Raw genomic sequence first — 21,221 nt, forward strand, 5'->3', positions numbered from 1 at the left:
AGTTTTGTTCTAGTCATTATAAAAGGTACTGAAAATTTAATGAGAAAATTAAATATGCTAAATTTATTAAATAATTAATAAATATGCTAAATTAATATGCTTGTAATTAAAAATAAAATTTACTGCTAGCTGAGAAATTCTTGAAATATTTAAATACATCAATTTGTATTATATATATATATATATATATATACACCCATTTGCTAAATGAGTGATTCACAATAATACCAAGATATTGTCTTTCTTCACTTTCATCCTTATGAACATAACCATGAAATTTTCCAAGGCTACAAATTATGTGATTTCACAAGAGACTGAATACAGATATCCTTCTTTAAGCCAGATATTCAAGAGATTTGCAAAAATGTAAAACAATGGGACTACTTTCAGTATTTGCTATGGAAGATTTATTTTTCATAAAAATGTGTTGCATATGTTAACAGGTATTGAGCTTACTATTCCTAAACATGAATGAATGATTATTTTTAAAACTTCTCATTTTTTTATTCCAATATGATGAATATCAATAAACACAGCCCACATAAAGAAAAGGTCTTTGGGATCTTTGTCAACTTAAAAGCTTAAAGGGGATCTGAGGCCTAAAAGATTGAGGCTTGCAGATCTAAATTCTAAAATGAAAATTTACTTACTTTCACATTGTGGGAATTCATCACTCCAATACACCTCATCTCCTTGAAGGTTACAAGTCAAAATTGCATTTCCTTCTAAGTGATAACTGAGAAAAGAAAAACTTTCTATTTTCTCTGTTAGTTAACAAGATGCACATAAAAATGAAAATTTTTTTTTAATTTTTTATTTATTTATGATAGTCACAGAGAGAGAGAGAGGCAGAGACACAGGCAGAGGGAGAAGCAGGCTCCATACACCGGGAACCCGACGTGGGATTCGATCCCGGGTCTCCAGGATCGCGCCCTGGGCCAAAGGCAGGCGCCAAACCGCTGCGCCACCCAGGGATCCCAAAAATGAAAATTTTAATACTGTTGCTTTACTACACAACAATAGTTTGAGGGAGAAGCTTCTTTTTTTTAATTTTTATTTTTTTATTTTTTTTATTTTTATTATTTTTTTATTTTATTTTTTTTTAGAGAAGCTTCTTAAATAACAGTATATAGTGAAAGTGCTAACCATATTTACAATTAATTAGAGTTTCTACATTTTGAGTACTCATTGACCAAAAGCAAAGATGTCTAAATAAATCTGCCATATACCTGTCAGTCTGGTCTCTTTGCTATCTCTAGCGATCACACTACACATTCATTTCTATGCTTATGTTCACACCATTCTTCTCAGTAAAATCAACGACCAAGTAGAGAGATTAGGCCCTAGAGCTTGCCTGTCTGGATCTGAGCCCCAGCTCCATGAATCACTTTGGATTTGAGCTCAGGCAAGTCCCTAAATGGTCCTATTACTCAGCGTCCTCATTTATGAAAAGGGGATAACATTGCATACTTCATGGGACTGTTTAAATGATTAAATTAGACTAGCACCTGACACATAGTGAGTGCTAGCTAAATTTTAGCTCTTGTTAATATTTTTTAGGTAAGAATATTTTTCTGGGTCTAGCTCAGGAATCTTACTCAATGAAATTTTCTCTTGGGTTTTAAGTTCATGGTACTCCTTTCTCCTGCTAGACTCCTACTGTAGTAATCATGAATAATTCCATTTATTCGCTACTTCTCATTTATTATTTTCCTTTGACACCTCTCTGTATATACTGTGTTTCTTAATAAGGCTACAACTTCTTTGAGAAGAGAATATGTCTTAAGTGTTTGGTACCCCTCAAACTGCTTAACGGGCTCTCTCTATATAACTACCAACTAGATGTTCCAATATTTTTACTTGATCAAGGTAAAAAAAATAGTTGGTGAAGCTGTTTATATATGGATCCAATTGCCTTTTTTCTACACAATGGTATTTAGGAGAGGATTCTGGGAAAATGGCAGAGTAGGAAGTACTAAGAATCTATTTCCCCAACCAGACAACTGCAAGGACAGAATCTGCCTGATGGAGTTATTGTGGAACTCCAGAGTCTGTTGATGGCTTGTAATTTCTAAGGAAAGACTTGGACAGGTGAATTGCATTGATTTCAGTCACTATCATCTTAACACAGTGTCAGGTACGCATCTCCCACCCACTGCAGGCAGCTGTGTATTTGTTCCTGGAGCAGCTTAGAAGCAGTTTTAGGAGCATGGGGGGAGGGGCAAAAGGGACCCTGTCCTCCAGACATTGAGGATCCGTGCTGTTATTGAATTCTGCTTCTAATCACAGAGAAACAGTCAAAGAAGTGGGCAGCCACTCTCATCATACCTACCCCTAACTCTCATAAGTCCCTTTCTAACTGTCTGAAGTGACTTCCAGGGCATTTAAACATCCAGTGTTCTTTGTTCCTCACTTCATTTTTCACTTTTTCCCCTCTCAGGAGCCAGACATTAAAAACCAAAACACTGAACAAAGAGAGAATCTCAAAAGTAGGAAGAGAGAAGAGAGTCATCATCAAACAAGGGGGGATCCTCAATAATAATATCAACAGATTTCTTATCAGAAGCTTTGGAGGCCAGAAGACACTGGGAGAGTATACTCAAAAAAGTGCAAGAAGAAAAAAAACCATCAACCAATAATCATCTATTTAGCAAAACTATCTTTCAAAAGTGAAGAGAAAACTAAGACTTTATAAATAAACAAAAGCTGAAAGAGTTAGTGACCACTACATATCCCCTGCAAGCAATAAGAAATGCTCAAGGGAGTCCTGCAAGATGAAGTGAAAAGATATGAGAAAGTATTTTGAGCCATATGGAGAAATAAATATGAGCAATTATAACAGTTTATATTATTGTAACAATGGCTTATGAGCAAATACATGAGCAATTATAACAGTTTATATTATTGTAACAATGGCTTATGATTGCAATTTTTTGTTTTCTTTATAACTTAAGAGACTGATACATTGAAAGAAAAAAAAAGGAAATATAAAACAGTATTACTGAAACTTTAGTTTTTAACTCCAAATCTTGTTTTCTACATAACTTAAAGGACTAATTTAAAGAACTATCAGTTTATGTTTTGGGACACACGATGTATAAAGATGTAATGTTGTGTAATAAACAACAAAATGGAGTGGGGATGGAGTTATAAAGGAGCAGAGTTTTTGTATGTTATGAAATTAAACTGCTATAAATTCAAATTAGAGTGTTATAATTTCAGGATGTTAAATATAATCCCCAAGATAACCACATAGAAAACAGTCATAGAATATACACAAGAGGAGGTACACCTGGGGGCTCAGTGGTTGAGCGTCTGCTTTTGGCTCGGGGTGTGATCCTGGGGACCTGGAATTGAGTCCCATGTCGGGCTCCCTGCATGGAGCCTGCTTCTCCCTCTGCCTGTGTCTCTGCCTGTGTCTCTCTATATATATCGCAGGAATAAATACATAAAATTAAAAAAAAAAGACAGAGATTGGTAGAATGGATGAAAACACATGACCCAACTATATACTTGCTTAAGATCCAAAGACAAAAACAGGTTGAAAGTAAATGAACTAAAGAAGATATTTCAGCAAATAGTAATCAAAAGAGAGTAAGGTTGACTATACTTTTATATCAGACCAAATAGACTTTAAATCAAGATATTACAAGAGGCAAAATACATTATATATTAATAAAGGGTTCACACAGTGAGAAGACTTAACAGCTGTGAACATTTATGCCACCTGATGACAGACCATCAAAACATATGAGGCAAAAACTGACAGAATTGAATAAAGAGATACACATTTCTACATAATAGTCATTTCTGCTAGTTGGAGACTTTAGTACCCAGTTCACAGTAATGGAGAGAATAACCAGACAATACAAGTAAGGAAATAAAGGACTTCAAGAAGACAGTATTTCTGTGAGTCTTCCTTCAAATGTGAGAGTTGGCATTTTAAATAGGGTGCACTTTGTCAAGAATTAAATTGCTGTGATTACTACATTTTGATGCTTACAATACACTTATTATTAGATATATTAAGTATTAGACAATTTTGCTTTCCTTCAATATAAATTTCTCTGAATTACTTAGGCATCTTTTCAGTCTCTATAAAAAGCCCAAGGGTTGTATGGCAATAAGTGTGACTTGTCACATAGAAAGCAAATAAAATCCACTTTCTGGGAAAGCTTGAGAAACAAAACAAAAAAATGGAATTAGTAACATTTACCTTATTTCCTCTAAGGAGCAACTTACCCCTCATCACAATGAAAGTGAACTTGATCATTAAATCCCGAGGTGAAATTTGGGAAAACAAATTCACCATTTTTGATTCTTGGATAATTACATTCTTTCTCTAAAATAAAAATTTTAAAATTTGTGTTTTTTTTAACACTGATTTCAAAACAGATTTAAATCAAAATCAAAATTTTGCACTACTCTCTGCAATTAATGCAATATTATTCTCTATAACTAACTGGTGTACAAACTTAAAATTCACATTTAACCAGATAAACAATCACCAAGAAAAAGATCCCCTAGGGATTTCTCAAATACTGGAAAGAGTACTGCTATCTGAAACCAATTTTCACATGAGAAAAAATCTTGCTGTAAAATTTATAAGTCTCCAGCGAAAGCAAAAACACACACATACACACACACACACGCACAGTTTTTTTGTTCACTTACTTGAACAACCTTCTGGGATAGGGAACCATGAGTGATTCTTCTCACAATAAGTCGAGACAGGAAACGTAATGTAGTACCCTGGATTACACTCATAAAATATTTTCTCCCCAACTGCATAATAGTTTTTAAGGATACTCTTCAGCGTCATAGAGTCATATTTTGGTGGTTCACCACAGGCATCTAAGGATAAGATAATAAGAAAATGAGAAAATGTTAATGTTTTATTTTATGTATTTTTAAAAATATATGTAAGTATTTATTTCATTCACCAGCCAAGGGCTGTGGTCTGGCAGTAGGCAGGTAATACAGCATAAATGGAAAGACCCTTGGCAAGATTTTATTAATTCTTAGATGCTTTTACCCAGGTGGTGGGAGTCATGGAGGATGTCCCTTGCCTTGCTTTAAATAACAGCCTAATAACTTTTTATTTGATGGGGAATAAGTTGAATTTTCTTGCAATGATAGATTGAAGAGACAAAAAAAACCCCAATGTTTATAGTCTTAAATATATATATAGGTATGCAACCTTCCCCATTTTTTCCTAAATTCATTTCAAAACTCGCCTTGCCTCTAAGAAGCCTTCTGTAGGCCATAGCACTCTGCTCCAATGACTCTTCCATAGTCTGAAAAAAAACGATGATAATTTGTCACTTCGGGCTCAGTCTCCTCACAGAAGGCAAGTTCCTAGAGGTCAGAGATCATAGGTCATCTTTTTCTACTGCACTCTGTACCCAGTGGAGGCTTCAGAAATGTTAGAGTAACACGTGATTAGTCCATATTCAATTGCCTCCCTGAAACTATACCCCATAAGGTAAATGAGGTTAATACTACCAGAAAGTTTATATCTCCCCCCCATTTTTTTTAACAGAGAACTATGTCTCCCTAATCAGGTATTGTATCTTTTCAGACCTACTAACAAACTGATGAGCTGTCTCTGCAGAAGCCTGGAATCAAGGTCAGCGGATATGGCTCTATTCCATGAATAAGCAAGGTTGTGCATTCTTTACCAGATATAAGGAGCTAAGACCCAAAGCAGGTTATACAGGCTTTCAGCACAGGACCATAGCCTCTGCTCCTGTCCTAAGATAATTTCCTGAGGTCAGGGGCTAAATTTTGCCTCCTTCTGATGCTGAGCATCCACTTCAAAGGGAACATGGGATGTATGCGTATATGTCACTAAGGTACATGCTCCATCTACCTCATGGATAAGACCCTGCCATTTTCATCAACATGTATATAACCTAACCCCTATGATTATTAAAAACAAAACAAAACAAAACAATATTTGTTCTCTCCCCCTTTGGAGAGGATAATTTCAGGCTTACTCTCCTGTCTCCTCCATTGACTGCCTCTCAAACTTTCCTTGCTGCATACCTGATGTCTCTGTGAATGGCTTTGCTGTGTACCAGGACTTGGGTTTGGTTCTAGCCACACATACTCCACTTGGAAAACGTCATGCTCTCTCAAATAACATAATGAAACCAGAGTGTGACCCCTTGCCCAGCAAACAAGATAGATAGTTTTGTTTTCACACACGCTCAGCAAACATAACAGATGGTCTTCACAGCTCGAATGTCTGATCCACCGCTCTAATTCTACCTTTGCTTCAAGTTCACACCACTGCCATTTCTTCTCTAGAGTGCTATCAGCGTTTCTGAACAGGCCCCCTTACCTATATCGCCATCTTTCATTCATTTCAGGTTTCACATTGCTGCCAGAGTCACATTGATATGACAGTGACCAAAACTCTTCCAAGTCAGATACCTTTCGATGACTTCCCTAATGCCCTCATGACAATGCCTAAGGGCTCCTTATCATGGCTAGCTGACTTGTAAAGCTTGTTCCTATCAGGGCTCTGCTCACTCTTGCATAATATTCTCAAGCCCTATTCGATTCCTTACAGTGTCCATTCAATTGCCTAAACTACATCAGCACTCCAGATCTCCTTGCATCATTTAACTTCAGCTTTGACCAGAGATCCCACATTCCTCCCACCCCACTCATCTTTCAGTTTCAGTGGCATGCCACTTCTTGTGGCTCTTGACATCTCTTATCAGAAAACTAGATGAAGTGAGGGATCCCGGGGTGTGCAGCGGTTTGGCGCCTGCCTTTGGCCCAGGGCGGGATCCTGGAGACTCGGGATCGAATCCCACCTTGGGCTCCCGGTGCATGGAGCCTGCTTCTACCTCTGCCTGTGTCTCTGCCTCTCTCTCTCTCTCTGTGTGTGACTATCATAAATAAAAAATATTTAAAAAAAACAAAAACAAACAAAAAAAACTAGGTGAAGTGTCCTCACGATGCTCGATTTACTTCTTCCACAGAATGCCTCAAAGCCTAAGTCGTTATTGTTTGTACTCCCTCCGAGACTGTTACCTTCTGAGGACCACGTATGACATATCACTGCACTTGTAATGCCCAGCACCACAGCTGAATGAGTGCAGTTAGCAGATCTTCTTAGACAAAAACTCAAATTCTTTTCTGCTCAGCCAATGTCTTCCAGAGAAATCACCAAATCATCATTTTTGTCTTTGTTGTTTTATGCCTCTCTTCAAACTTTTTCATTGGTTGAATGACAGCTCTTTCCCTTTATCAGAGTATTTGATTTCTCTCATGTCAAAATATTTATGCTTTCTTGTTTTATCATGGACCCAATCTCCATTACTGTTATTATTACAAACAGTATTTAACAGTATCAAAGGAGAACTCCAAATAATGGGGATTTTTTTCCCCAAGTACGGTAACCAAAGATTCTACATCTTCTTTCTTAAAACAACAGTGGTGATATTATAATTTTAGCAATAGCGAACCTTCAGCACTACCTGTGTACCATTATTTTAAGGGCAATTTAACTAACTTCATACTCATCCTATGAATAGGATACTATTTTCCCCTCTGTAAGATGAGCAAACTAAGGCACAGCAGCTTAAGTAATTTGTCCAAGACAACATCCCCAGCAACTAGGCAACACTGCTTCCCACCACACTCATCTGAAACCCTCCCGTGCTTCCACCAAAACACTTAGCGATGTAGTCCTCAAGACATGGTCTTCTACTGAGTCTGGAAAAATTAAAGTAACCCTGGTTTCGATTCGCTATGTATTAAGTCCAACAAAACGGCTCAAGGTGCCCTGAAAGAACAGATAATAACGTCATGTCTGAATTTTAATGATGGTGATTGTTCATTGCTGACTATCCTGTTGCTCTTCACAATGTTTGGCTCTGGGATCTAGTCCTCGGGCTCTCTCTTGCCTCCCTTGTCCTCCTGCTGCCACACCGGGTAGCTCTGCAGTCATCGAATGCCCCCAGCCATGTCATGTGTCTAAGCCTCTGATCCATCACACTGCTCCCTCTGCTCTGAACACCCTTCCTTCCTGCTCAGCTGTGGCTCCTGCTCAACCCCTGACTTCTTAACACTGAACCCAGTCAACTGCTCCTCTAGCAAGCATTTTCCACTTCCCCGGGAGGCAGTGCCCAGTCCCCTCCTCTTGGACTGTCCTCAGCATGGATCTTTCAGTCACTATCACAAGTTTTTGTGTTTAATAGTCCCCCTGGCTGACTCCATTCACACATGCAGCCCTAACACCGAGCACAGGATGTCCCTTGGAGGGGCTAGGCAAAACATCTGGCGCTCAAAGGGCCACCGCAGTCAAACAGAACACCATGCTGAAGAATACACTGAGATGCATCTAATATTGAAAATAATCATTTTTAAGTTTTATGCACTGGAGAAAGATCTGGCCACGCAATTTCTTCTGTTGCCTATCTCCCAGTATCCTGGTAACCTAACAATTGGCCAGATAAGGACTGTTGTCTCTGCTTTATAATCTGCAGAGGAAGGAGACCAAGAAACTGTCCTGTAAGTAAGCACTTAGGGATCTTGGCTTCTTCATTAGAGAGAAAGGAGAGACTTAAAGACACCACTCACAACAGGAGATGGTGGGTTTTCTCCACTGAGGCAGAGACTCCTTCTGGAAGAGTAGGACTGGTCCCGAACTGGACAAATGTTCCCTTCTGCGATCTCACGCAGCTGGCAACTGAGTGCCTTGGAGATGGCGAGCCTCCAGGCACAACACTGTCTGCTTACAAACCTGCTTCTGGGCGTGGGAGCTGCTTCAAAACGGACATGTGTATTCTATTTCCGTATTTCCCTGCCCGACATAATGAGGCCTCATTTGGGCTTTCTCTAATTCCATACCTATCCTGATTTTACCTTTGAACCTGCAACTTCCTTTTCTGCATTCCTAAGTATCTGTGACCTTCCAATTTTCACCCTATTCATTGTATTTCCTCTCCTCCAAACAATATTCATGGTCTCCTTCATTGTTAGCTCCATGGCTAACCTCAACTTGATCCCTTTTTTTTTTTTTAACTTGATCCCTTTTAAAATTTTTTTTTCTTTTTGCTTTCTTTTTATTGCCACCGGCCCCTCCCCACTAGTAACAAGCAAGACAAGAGTATTGTGGGCACCGCAGAGTCTACATAAACAGTAGGAGACAGAGCCTTTCTGACATCAGCTGCCCCGCCTTAGCTTAGGCACCACAGAAAGGCCATCCTAACCCTGGGTTTTTAAAGAACCTTTTGCTGGTACTCTATATAAGCCTCAGCTGAATATTGTATTTCATTTTCTGATACTTAAAGGTTATACAAGACTGTTGATACTGAGCAAAAAGCTGGGCATTTTGAATGACAAGTGTGACAAGACAGAGGAGCTCTCTGCATTCTAGTGGGGAGAGCAAGCAGTTTGGCAAGAGTGTCTCCCCATCAGGGAGGGATCTGAGCTGGAGTGTGCGTGTCTGAGATAGGGTGGTCAGAGGGGGGGTGACATCTCAATTGAGCTTGAATGAGAGGAAGGAGCCTTATATACAAAGGGCCGGCGGAGAATATTGCAAGTCTGAGGGAATAGTAAGTACAGAATCCCACAGAAGAAGAGTTTGGCCAGTTTTAGTGAAAGATTTTCTCTGCCACTAGTCCTTGTTAAATGCTACCGGAGAATCAAGCTCCTCTCCTCCAGAGCACTTCTCTTGGGTTATGTACTCGCTAGCAGTATGTCTTGTCTGCCGTTGTCAATCAGTCTTAGCATCCTTGTCTTGACTGCCACTGTGTGGGTTCTCACAGTGAGCAAAACTGTCTGTGCTTGCATTTGTGTGCGTGCAAGCAGATCAATAGTGAAATCAGGATCAGGAGGTCAAGGACGCAAAGCTCCAGGGCCCTGGGTACCTCCGGCCAGCTCCCCGGATCTGCTCCAGCTCAGGGCCAGAGGGCATAACCTCTCCAGGCTCTTACCAGAGTTTAGAGAAAGCAGGAGCACTGGGGCCACCAATAGGATCCCGACCAAGCGCCAAGAAAAGCGCTTCTCCGGGCAGCAGGGACAGGGTGCGCGGTGCGCGGGACGCCGTCATCTTGCAGGTGCCCAGCGGGAGCCTACGAGCCGGCCGGGAGGACTCCTCCCCGAGGACTGGCACCGCACGCCACAATCCCCCACCCCCAGTTATCCCCGGGCAGGTGCGCAACGGAGGGGCGTGGCAGGGAGAGATAGGGGCGGGGCCTGGGCGGAAGTGGGCGGAGCCTGGTGGGATCGGGGCGGGGCTTGGGCGGGAGGTGGGCGGGGCCTGGGCGGAAGCGTCTCGCCTTCGCGGAAGGGGCGGGGCCCGCGGGCGGCCGGGGGCGGGGCCGGGCCGTGGGACCCAGAGGCCTCCGCGGCCGGCGCGCGCGTGCTGGCGTCGCGCCCCCGGGTCGCCGGGCCCCTGGGTCTCGTCCCGCGGCGACCCCGTGTGCGCGCCGAGCGGAGGCCCCCGGCGGCTTCGGGAGCTCGGCCAGCGCGGAGCGGGCGGGGAAGGGCCGCGGAGCGGGCGGGGCCGTCGCCGCCGTCGTCCGGGGCCGGAGCGGAAGGGCGCGCTGAGGGGAGAGCGCGGAGCCCCGGCAGCGGGGTCGTCGTGCGGCCGCAGCGTGGCGGCCCCGGGGCGCTGCCCGCGCTCGCCGAGCCCGTCCTCGAGGGAGGCGGCGGAGGGCGGCCTCCTGCCCGCGGCAAGGGAGCGCTTCCCTGAGAGGAGAAGGTAAGGGCGGGGCGCCCGGGGGGCGGGGCCCGGCGTGACCCCGGAGCCTCGGGATTGAGTCCCGCGTCGGGCGCCTCAGGGAGCCTGCTCCTCCCTCTGCCTGTGTCGCTCACTCGCTCCCCCTCCCCCCGCCCTCCCTCTCTGTGTCTCTCATGAATAAAATAATAAAATCCAAAAAAAAAAAAGTTGCTCCGCAGGAGGGAGACCTTTTCTGGTGAAACAGCCTCTCAGTGGAAAATCAAGCGGAGAATGAGGAATGAGCCAGATCTGTTGGAGAGTTGCGGTGGGACCTGTGCGACTTCTCGGGGGGGGGGGGGGGGGGGGTAGTCACGTGGCCTGCATTGAAAGCGCGCCTGAGAGGGACAGACACGTTGCTCCCCTGAGCTGGCAAAGCAGGAACTACTGGGGGGAGGGGGGCTGACACCCTCACGCTTAGGCTTTAATATATGATTATATATATATATTTTTTAAGATCTTTTTTTTTTTAAATTTTTATTTATTTTATGATAGTCACACAGAGAGAGAGAGAGAGGCAGAGACATAGGCAGAGGGAGAAGCAGGCTCCATGCACCGGAGCCCGACGTGGGATTCGATCCCGGGTCTCTCAGGATCGCGCCCTGGGCTAAAGGCAGGTGCCAAACCGCTGCGCCACCCAGGGATCCCTATTTTTTAAGATCTTATTTATTCATGAGAGACACAGAGAGAGAGAGAGAGGCAGAGACACAGGCAGAGGGAGAAACAGGCTCCCAGTGAGGAACCTGATGCGGGACTCGATCCCGGGACCCCGGGACCCGCTCTGGGCTGAAGGCAGCCGCTCCACCGCTGAGCCACCGCGGCCCCAAGCTTAGCCTCTTAATTTAACTTTTCTGTGTGGTAAGTTTTCCAGTGGACATGACTTAAACCACTAGTTCCACCACTTGGAGTTTATCCCAAATAAGTCGTCAGAGCTGTGACCGAAGATAGATGATCTTGGGGAAAAAGAATATCCTAAGTGTCTAGCAAAAGTATAAGGAATTGTTGATAGGTGCCTTTCCGGTTAGGAATGTCTATGCAGGAAGCACTTAAAAAAAAAAAAATCTATGTGAGAAACTACAATATATATATGTGTCCAGAAAAAAGGACTCCCAATAAGCATTTGCCTTTGGTATTCCCAGTGAGCTATTAGTTGAAAACTCTCCAGACTTAACTAATATCCATTGGGATTATGCGTTTTTCATTTTCCTTGCACTTTTCAGTTTTCTTTACTGACCCTGTGTCACAGGAATCAGATGAAGAAAAACATTTTTCAGTCCAACCTATATATCAACTGCTATTTTGTTCATAGAATGATGAGGGTTGATCCTGCATCACACAGGATTAAGGTATATAACAGAATGGTGATGAAATGTAAGCTTTTCTGTATTAACTTCAAGTGCATCTTCTGGAATTACCAAACTCTATGCCTATTTAAAGAATTCTATAGTTCAGAGGCATTAAAAATGTCCAAACCATGGCATTTTCTCTTTTTCCCACAACAGCACAACGTTTGGATTCTTGGCAGGGCATATAAAACAGTAAGTGTGGGAGTGATATCTAAAACACCGTATTATCTTGTGCTCTAAGATCCAGAGATTCCATATGACACTGACTTGAAGGAGGTATAATTAAGGAGACTGAGTAGGAAACTCAAAGAGAGGAAATCATTCCTGTTCATTTTTACAGGTACGGAGAGAGTGATACAACAGAAATGTTCTGTTCAATGTTGACACTTATTTGTGAAAAACGGGAGTCTATTTATTGTTCTCTGGATCCATCTATGTACAGAGGTATATGTCAGTTACATCTCTGTCAGATGATAACGTTTTCCCATCTGTTTCTAGTCTTAGAAGTAAATTTTTACTTCTTAAAAGTAAAAGATGGCCCAAAAAAAAAATGGCTGCTGTTTGGTTTCCTAGTTACAAAAGCTTGATTACATTTAAGAATTGGGGTTTTACTGGAACTTTCTTTCAATCAGTAAAATATATACCTGGGGTTGATCAACCATTCTAAAAATAATTGAAAAATCTCTCACATTGATTTATTTTCATGTGAATCCATTAAGGCTCCGTTCAAAAGGTTCTGAGCCCCGTTCCCTATTTTTCTGGAAAAGCTCCATGAGACAGGGATAGAGTTTTCCTCTGTAGCTCCAGTGCTAAGAAAGTTGTAGGTCTGTCGTAGGTGTGTAATAAATGCCTATGAATACAGTATGAAATAAACAGGTGTTGCTGTCAGAAGCATCTAACGTGTCTCTGCCAATTTCCCCCAGCATGGATTTACCAAAGAAATGCTGGAAAAGTTCTGAGAGATTTTAATAATTTTAGACACTAGGAACAAAGTGGGGCTTGCCTCGAAAGGAGGGAACTACAACTGTCTACACACAGAAAACACTCCTGTATCAAGCAGGGCAAACCGTGATATGAAGTGGAGCTACTGTCTGTCTCTTAGCCTTGAGATCATTTTAGTGACTTAGTTCAAAGACAGAGTGTTGACAGTGAACATCCTGTAGCCTCGACAGGAATAAAACTCAAGAGTCAAGGCTTTGGGGGTGGCGCCTGGGTGGCTCGGTCCATTAAGCATCTGCCTTCAGCTCAGGACATAATCCCAGGGTCCTGGGATCAAGCCCACATCAGGCGCCCTGCTCAGTGCAGAGCCTGCTTCTCCGTCTCCCTCTACCTCTCTCCCCCCACCCCCCCCCCCGCCCCCCAGACTTGTGCATGCACATTCCCCACCATCATAAAAAAAAGTCTTAAAAAGAAAAAAAAAAAAAGAGTCAAGGCTTTGAGTGATGTAGGGCAGTAAAGGCTCCTGTTTTCCTGCAACTGCCCCTAAAGATTTTGTCACGCTGCCAGAGTGAAAAAGAACATGAAGAATATGCCTGTGTGTACGCCAGGTTTTGAGCTATGTGCTAGATCTCCTTTATGAATGGCAGTCGGGCTGAGGTAGATGTGTGGGGATGTCATCAAACAGAGGCCAACTTCTGTAAAAGAAATCACAATGTTGGATGAGACGTGGCCTCCTACATTCGTGTTTACATCATGCTTCTCAGAGGTGGCGGTAGCAGCATGAGTGAGCCTGTGAGTACTCTGAGACAGAGCTTTCAGTGTCCTGGTGAATTACACATTAGGTATCTGAAAACCTGAAAGAGAATGACTAAACACAGGATAATTTTAAGCCATCATTTTCATGTTGGCCCTGAAGGGGTGCCGCCTCTATTTGTACCTGGTACGCACCTGGCAGCCCGGTTGGCCATACTGAGCTGTTACCAGCAAGAGCATTCCAGTGGTAAACCTCACCCTACACAGGATTCTGAACACATTCATGTCCAGAAAGGAGGGCCTGTCTCCGAAGGAACATTTTGTTTCCCGCTTGGCCTTGAAAGGCTTCAAAAAGTAAACACATTACAAACCATATGCCGGCATAGATGTAGAAAGAAAAAAAATCTTTTATTCCTTCCCCGTTACACACGTGGACACAGAACATTTTATTTAAACGGCATAGACTTGAAATTACGTGTCACACTTACGTGTAAGGTATACAGAAAGGAAACTAGAAGAAAAGTTAGATTGTTAGCAGTAATAATAGCTTTGGAGACTAGTTGGTCCAGCGCTACGTTCAGATGAAAAATGGAAGGCCAGAGGCTAACAGAATTGCTCAGCGACACAAATGAAAGTTGGCAATTCAGTATTTTGCCCGTGTTAGTATACACAGCAGTTCCCATGTGTCACTGATGTCACAGACCAAAGAATCTCATGAATTTCTTTAAATTCAATGTACCAGGCATCAGATACCAGTTAATCACAGTTCTCACTGACCTACTGCATTCTGGGAAGAGAGAGGAACCTATATTTTTTTCTTGTGATAGGGAATTTTAATTCTAAGAAAGTCCAATTGCCAGCAGTTAATTTCTAGCCCTCCTTTAAAGTGTACTTCTTCAGACACTCAGGACCTACTAGATTTCCCTAAGTTTCAACAAGCAAAACCATTGAGGATCTTTTCTTATATTCATGGGTTACCTGCCTCTCTCTTGGTGGCTTGGTGGTATGTCCTTTGTCTATTTAAGGGAAGTAGGGTGGGGAGGGTTGGCCTTTAAACTTTTAACTCTCCAAATATTCCAGTTATGCTTGTCTGTGATACAGGTTGTAATTTTTTCCTCCTAGTTTGTCAGTTGACTTTGCTGCTCCTGTTTTTTTCCTATCTTCCATGATTTTAAAGAAAACTTCAAGTTGATGTGCAGTTCATTCTGTATGTTTTCAAGGTAAGTGTGACAGACTAGACTCTAAAAGCCACCTAAACCCGAATTGTACAGTGGTTAGCAGTACTCCTATGCAAACCTGTTGTTAAATATCCAGAAAGGCTCTGATATTCTCTAGATCATTAGCACATCCCATGATATCATACCAAAATAAATTTTTGATCTGTAAGTATGTGAACCAGTGTGGGTATCCAGGACCACTTAGTTCTATACTTGTATGTTAATTTTGCAATTCTTAAAAGTCATGGTTTCTTAATTTATTGATGTGTTCTGAGTCTACACAGAACTAAGTCCCTTCCTTTTATAATGAAACTTCTTTTATTTAAAATAGTATTTTTTATATAGAACATAGTTCAAGTTGATTTAGAAATAGAGCTTATGAAATATCCAAAGCTCATTGTTTAAAATGTTTCTCCTGAAAACCTCTCTCCCAGATTCACTTAATGCCTTTTTTTTTTTTAAAAGTTTTTATTTATTCATTCATGAGAGACAGAGAGAGAGAGGCAGAGATATAAGCAAGTTCCATGCAGGGAGCCCGACGTGGGTTGGATCCCAGGGTCTCCAGGATCAGGCCCCGGCTAAAGGCGGCACTACACTGCTGAGCCACCGAGGCTGCCCATAACTGCTTTTTTAATAAACAGAAAATACTTCTTTCTCTAGAGAACATAAAAACTGATCTAGCTAGATTTTACTCTGATCTAATAGGTGATTTTGCTCTACAGAAAAAGTAAGAAAAACCTGTATATAAAAAAATAAACATCTATGAAGAAAGGTTAGCAGAAAATGAATCAAATATTGACAGCAGTTATCACTGAGTAGTTTTGTACGTGACTTATTTGTTTTTCACATCTTCATCCTGGATTTTTATATTCTTGTTAAGAGCCCCATATTATAGCATGAGCATTTGAAAATAAGAAAGGTGATGAACAGACTTGTATACAGAAATCCTAAGTGACACCTTCTTCCTTTAAGTGATTGAGTCTATAGAGCCTTAGTGCAGACTTTTCCCCTAACTAGATGACATGTGCTTCCAGCACAAGGAAAGAGCACATGGAGAGTGACAGTATCCAAGCAGAGAGGAGGGAGCCTTTACCAGCTCCTGGGAGCACTTCAGCATCTTCAGGTGCACATGTTTGTATCTCATGTGAGGTCACTTCCAAGATGTTCTGAGTTTCACATCTTCCTCTGTTAAATTAGCTCCTTTCCAACAACATTTTAATTCAAGATGTTCTCCAGCATGAGAGTACTTTCTCAAGGAAGGGCACTGAAATAACAGGATGTTTTTATTCAGGTGACAGCATGAGTGACAAGTGAACACCCCCCCCCCCCCCGAATTTACTGCTTAAAATCATGATACTAGCATTACACATAAGTCTGAGTTTAGAAGAAGTGTTTATGCCCTCCTTAGTGGTGCTAGGTAGGGCACAAGAAAATATTGAGACACTGAGTAGGTAAGAGAGAGATTAAGGAATAAGTTGACCTTTCCTCATTGCCTTTTTTGTCAAAGGAAGCGTGTTCTCAGTGTTAAGCTTTGTTCCAGAAACATAAAGGTCCCTCATGCACAAAAAATTTTCTGCCTCTTTGTTTCTGAGCCATGTCATGGCAGGGGAAAGTAAACAGGAGCTGGCAGTTTGGAGGAGGGTCAGCCTCAGAGAGCATGTCCTGCTTCCCTAACACAGTCAAGACTGAAAGAAGATGTTGGATAGTCTAAGACGTCCAAACCCTTCCCTGGCGCTGCTGGAACCTCTCCTCTTTCTTTCTTTTTTTTTTTTTTTAATTTTTATTTATTTATTTATGATAGTCACAGAGAGAGAGAGAGAGAGACAGAGACACAGGCACAGGCAGAGGGAGAAGCAGGCTCCATGCACCAGGAGCCCGATGTGGGACTCGATCCCGGGTCTCCAGGATCGTGCCCTGGGCCAAAGGCAGGTGCCCAAACCGCTGTGCCACCCCAGGGATCCCGCCCACCTCTCCTCTTTCTTAAGGCCAGGGGACAGACCCCTCTTGAGGCTCATCAGCTCAGCTGACACCCCCCTATTATTCTTGCCACCTGATGCCTCATCATTGTTCTCTTTCTATCTCACGAGGCTTCCCAACATTATGTGTTACCTGCATCATCTTTCAACGTTCTCATGTCTTTCAACTCGCAGCTGTGTCTTTGGAATCTGCCTCTTTACCTGAATCACCCTCTCTGTCCTTGTGCCTGGCTTGGGTGCCCACGTCTTAAGCAAGGTACAGACTGTGACTCACTTCTGGTCTACCACACGATCAACCTTTCTTCTTTGGGAAAAATTCCAGTCTTAGAAGGAGATTGGAAACCAATTCATTAATGACTTCTTCTGATTTTATTAAAAAGTTGATACAGTCAATGTACACAATTTGACATATACCTTGATATAAAAGGACATTTCAAAAAAGTTGGGGATATATGAAACTCTGATCAGTTTATTCTCAAGTATTTACTGTACTCTTCTCATTTGATTAAGTCTTTACTTAGAGATTGGGGAAATTTGAAAGGGGGTCCTTACTCATAAGCAATTTAGCATGGTAAAGAAAACACATTGGTACAGTTTGGTACATTGATCAATGTTTGAAGAATGAGCAAGTGAATGAATGCAATAGTGCTAATAGGTAACCATATATGAAATATTGAATACCTTGGGATATAAGTTTGTATATGGTTTTTTAATGATGATACGTGAATGGTTGTCATTTGATGGATACCAAATTAGATTTAATATTATACAGTCAATATTCATTTCAATGTATAACCTTGTAAAGGTAAAGTATGTGATGAAGCCTAAGAATACTAGCCATTGGATGGATGGAAGCTATTTCAGGTAATTTTTCTATCTTTATAATTTTCTGTATCTTCTCTATTTTCCAAAGCACATATTACTTATAAAAGAAATTATTTTTAAAAATGGCATAGACAGTAGGTGCTATGAGTTCCAAAAACAGACATTACTTTGGACCAGAGCACTTTGGGAGAGAATCTTGGGTGAATGAATTGTGAGGTGGGTTAATGCAAGTTTGATTGGAAGAAAAGTGGTCAAGTGTTTAGGTAGGTAACCTGGCAGGACTGAGGAGAAATCAAAAGATATTTTAAATACTCTTGTGTATTGTTTTTAAATGCACTTTTGTAAAGACAACCATTTCCCTCACAGTGGGCAGTCAGTTATTTTGTGTGTTTATATTTGGTGGCAGCACAGCTGGCTGTAATCAGTTTCGCACAGCTTTTCCATCATAGTGAAGGACAAGAAATGCATCAGTCCAAGAGTCTTGGAGCATAAGGCAAAACATCCCTGAACGCATAATATTCTCTGTCTTATTTTATCTTAAAATCTTCTATATTGTTTGACTTCTGTTCCCATATGTATTTATTTGTGTTAATATAATGCTGTTTTCCCTTCAAACCATTGGAATAACATTAGAAAAAAACTCTCCTTGAAAGTCATGTCATTCTTATCTCAGGACTTCTATACCCTATGGATATAGGAATCAAGCTTTCTAGGGTATATGCAAATGCTCTTTTGAGAAGAATCAGGCTGGATGATCATTAAAGCTTCAAAAAGTTAATTAGCAATTCTGAATTTCTAAAAAGCAATGTGGATTTCAATTGCTTCCATAAACAGTTGTGAAGAACAAGTTCTTCAACAAAAGCAAAGTGAGTACAAGTGAGATAATAAACCTAGGGATTCAAACATTCTATTTAGGAAAAAGTCAACCATATGTTTGCATAGAAACCCTCTATGTTTGCTTAGAAGATCTGAAATGCCTCTATCTTGATTAACTATAAAATGCCTCTCCTACCCTGTTACCTTTTTCCATAGCTGCTCTACTGTCCTTTGTTGAATTTAAGATTTCTGACAAGTTTGTAGATACAAACTACCAGGTTTAAATTAGCATACATTGATATATGGGAAAGAGGACGTTTATTTAAAATTGTGATACTTTTGCTTCTGCTTTCTACAGGAGTGGCCCTAATCCCCTTTATGGGCTTTTGGTGCTGGTGTTTCTGACCCTGTCCTAAGGAACTGGATAGATATTTTACGATACTAGGGCACAGCCAGAGTATAAACAAGGACTGGGCGAATTGCCCTGCATGAAAAAGAAAAATGGTATTTTGAATTTATCAGAAAACCAAATCAAAATAGGTAGCCTGAGAATACATTGAAGATTTTAACAAAACTAACATGTGTCTAATGTGAGAGAGGCCTAGGGAAAGGGTGGAAAGCCAAGACCTACAAGGAGGACTAAGCAGTGAGAAAATCCTGATCACATGACACAGTTCAGGGTTTGGCACTTTTCTTCTTAAGGACCGGATAGTAAATATTTTGGCTCTGTATGCCAGCCACCCAGTCTTGCTTTCTGTGGCTTCCATTCAACTCCACTATTACACCAAGAAAGCAATAAATAGGCTAATAGTGAGTGAGACTGTGTTCCAGTAAATCTTTATTTGCAAAACAATTACTTTTTAGTTCAAGGATTTCTAATATTCAGTTCTAAGTTGTGTGCCACTTTGGGTTGTAGTATAATTTCCCTTTCACCCCAATCCTGTAGCAAACAGCTGAACATTTAGGACACAACAGCTATGCTAGTAAGCTGGTATCTGAATTCCTGGAATACAGGGATGAGGTGTGGTGACAAGCCTCTGTGGGGGGCAGATAGAAAGGACAGAGCAGTCAGGAGGCCAGCTGTGGCACAGAATTCAGGGAGAGTGGGGAAGCAGAGGAGGGGAAGTCTAGAGTCTCCTCAGGATCCTGAGGTGACCCTGCACATTGAAGGGAAGTGGGGGACCGGGGGGCACACCCAAGTGGCAAATGCGTGGGTTCCACAAGGAAAACGAAAGCTTCCTTCTCAAAGGTTCATGGCATCACTGCACAAACCTACGGAAAGCTTTGTGAAAACAGTGCCTGGGCACAGCGCTGACAGTCCTCACCCAACTCCCTGGAAGCAACCAGAGTCCCAAGAAAAACAACCACCAAGGCCTTTCCACTTCCTGAAGTACTTTCTAATTCCCCTGGTACCAGTGATGCAACTAGAGCATCATCATGTGCAAATCCTGTTCTCATTTTCAGTATTTGAGTTCCTGACAACATAATGAATTCGATATGTACGGTAGGTACCTGCTGTTTTCCTGATTTGTTTGCAGAGTTTGAGGCTGTATGCCGCTGTCTTCTTGAGGACTTAAATGGATATTCTCTTTAGGTTTTTCATCTGTATTGGTGCTAATTGGCAGAGGAAGAAAAATAGGAAAATATCTTAGTTATATATATTTCAGTCTTGGGGGAAATTAGCCAGCAGCTTTCATCTTGAAATTTAGGGCAGAATTTGACTCAAGTTTCTAAAGTCTTTGCAAGATATGTAAAAGCAACACATACCAAATCCCACCTTTCAGGACTAAGTCAAAACTCAGAAGTTTTGAAATGTGAAAACCATCCTGTACATTGTCAGAAGAGTCTGAATTCTTAGAGACAGGTGTCCATGCCTTAAAACAACACTTATTTCCAAAGTAATTCTGACTGGTAAATAATCATTTACTGCCCGATTGTGACATTTAAGCCTGGCAAGGTCATAAGCTCTGTACGGCGATCTTACATAAGGCTTCCTTTTTCTGTTTTAGCAAAGATAGTTCTGTTTTCTGTACAATTAACTCCCATGGTGTGGAGAGCAGCGGTCCTTGTCATGAGGCATGTGAGGACTGAGAATAATTCCAAGGATTTAATCCCTTCTAAATGCCAATAACAGTCACGTGTAAAATAACAATAGCTAACATTTTCTGACCTTCATCCTAAATGAGGCACTATGCTAAGTGAAGTCAGAATGATTATCTCTATTTTACAGACAAGGAAAATGAGGTTTTGAGAAGGTAAGTGTCCTGCTGAGGGTTTCATACTAGTAAGTGATGTGAACACATCTCTTACTGATTGCAAAGCTCATGATCTCTGCCTCTTCCAGAGTTAAGTAAGCACTTGATTGTACATAAATGAAATGATAAATGATTCAGTGCTGGTACCTTGAGATTTCAAATATGTTTTAGATAATAGGGACCTTAGGGAGGAAGCACAAAGAGCTAACTCATTCCACCACTTTCCAGTACTTCCTATTTACTAGTTACTCTTTTACCTTTTCTTGGAAATTAGAACAAGGATATCCCTTGAGACAAGGAGGAAAACTGGGAGTCAGGAGCCAAAGTGGTCAGAGAATGAGCAAGGGCAAACC

General features: G+C 41.5%; 2 protein-coding genes and 1 long non-coding RNA gene across 3 annotated transcripts in view; 1 reads left to right on the plus strand and 2 right to left on the minus strand.

Annotated features, from left to right (window-relative positions):
• LOC129505915 (membrane cofactor protein-like) overlaps positions 1-9,999 on the minus strand; it is a 30,532-nt gene extending 20,533 nt beyond the window's left edge. Inside the window, exons 1-4 of the mRNA XM_055319272.1 lie at positions 9,957-9,999; positions 4,675-4,854; positions 4,243-4,342; positions 651-736 (exon numbers count right to left, since the gene is read on the minus strand). Coding sequence (XP_055175247.1) covers positions 651-736; positions 4,243-4,342; positions 4,675-4,822 — 334 coding nt within the window. The 5' untranslated portion in view covers positions 4,823-4,854; positions 9,957-9,999. The remainder of the gene's footprint in view (positions 1-650; positions 737-4,242; positions 4,343-4,674; positions 4,855-9,956) is intronic.
• A 1,849-nt stretch (positions 10,000-11,848) lies between these two features.
• LOC129505918 (uncharacterized) lies at positions 11,849-19,985 on the plus strand. The gene is made up of 3 exons (XR_008663634.1): positions 11,849-12,427; positions 14,902-14,999; positions 19,863-19,985. It is a non-coding gene; the product is annotated as an uncharacterized LOC129505918 (long non-coding RNA).
• A 71-nt stretch (positions 19,986-20,056) lies between these two features.
• Positions 20,057-21,221, minus strand: part of LOC129505911 (complement receptor type 1-like) — a 70,616-nt gene continuing 69,451 nt past the window's right edge. Inside the window, exon 19 of the mRNA XM_055319260.1 lies at positions 20,057-20,227. Within this exon, the coding sequence (XP_055175235.1) occupies positions 20,074-20,227 (154 nt within the window). The 3' untranslated portion in view covers positions 20,057-20,073. The remainder of the gene's footprint in view (positions 20,228-21,221) is intronic.

This window comes from Nyctereutes procyonoides, unplaced genomic scaffold, assembly GCF_905146905.1.
Source record: "Nyctereutes procyonoides isolate TBG_1078 unplaced genomic scaffold, NYPRO_anot_genome, whole genome shotgun sequence".
In the NCBI taxonomy this organism is placed as follows: domain Eukaryota; kingdom Metazoa; phylum Chordata; class Mammalia; order Carnivora; family Canidae; genus Nyctereutes; species Nyctereutes procyonoides.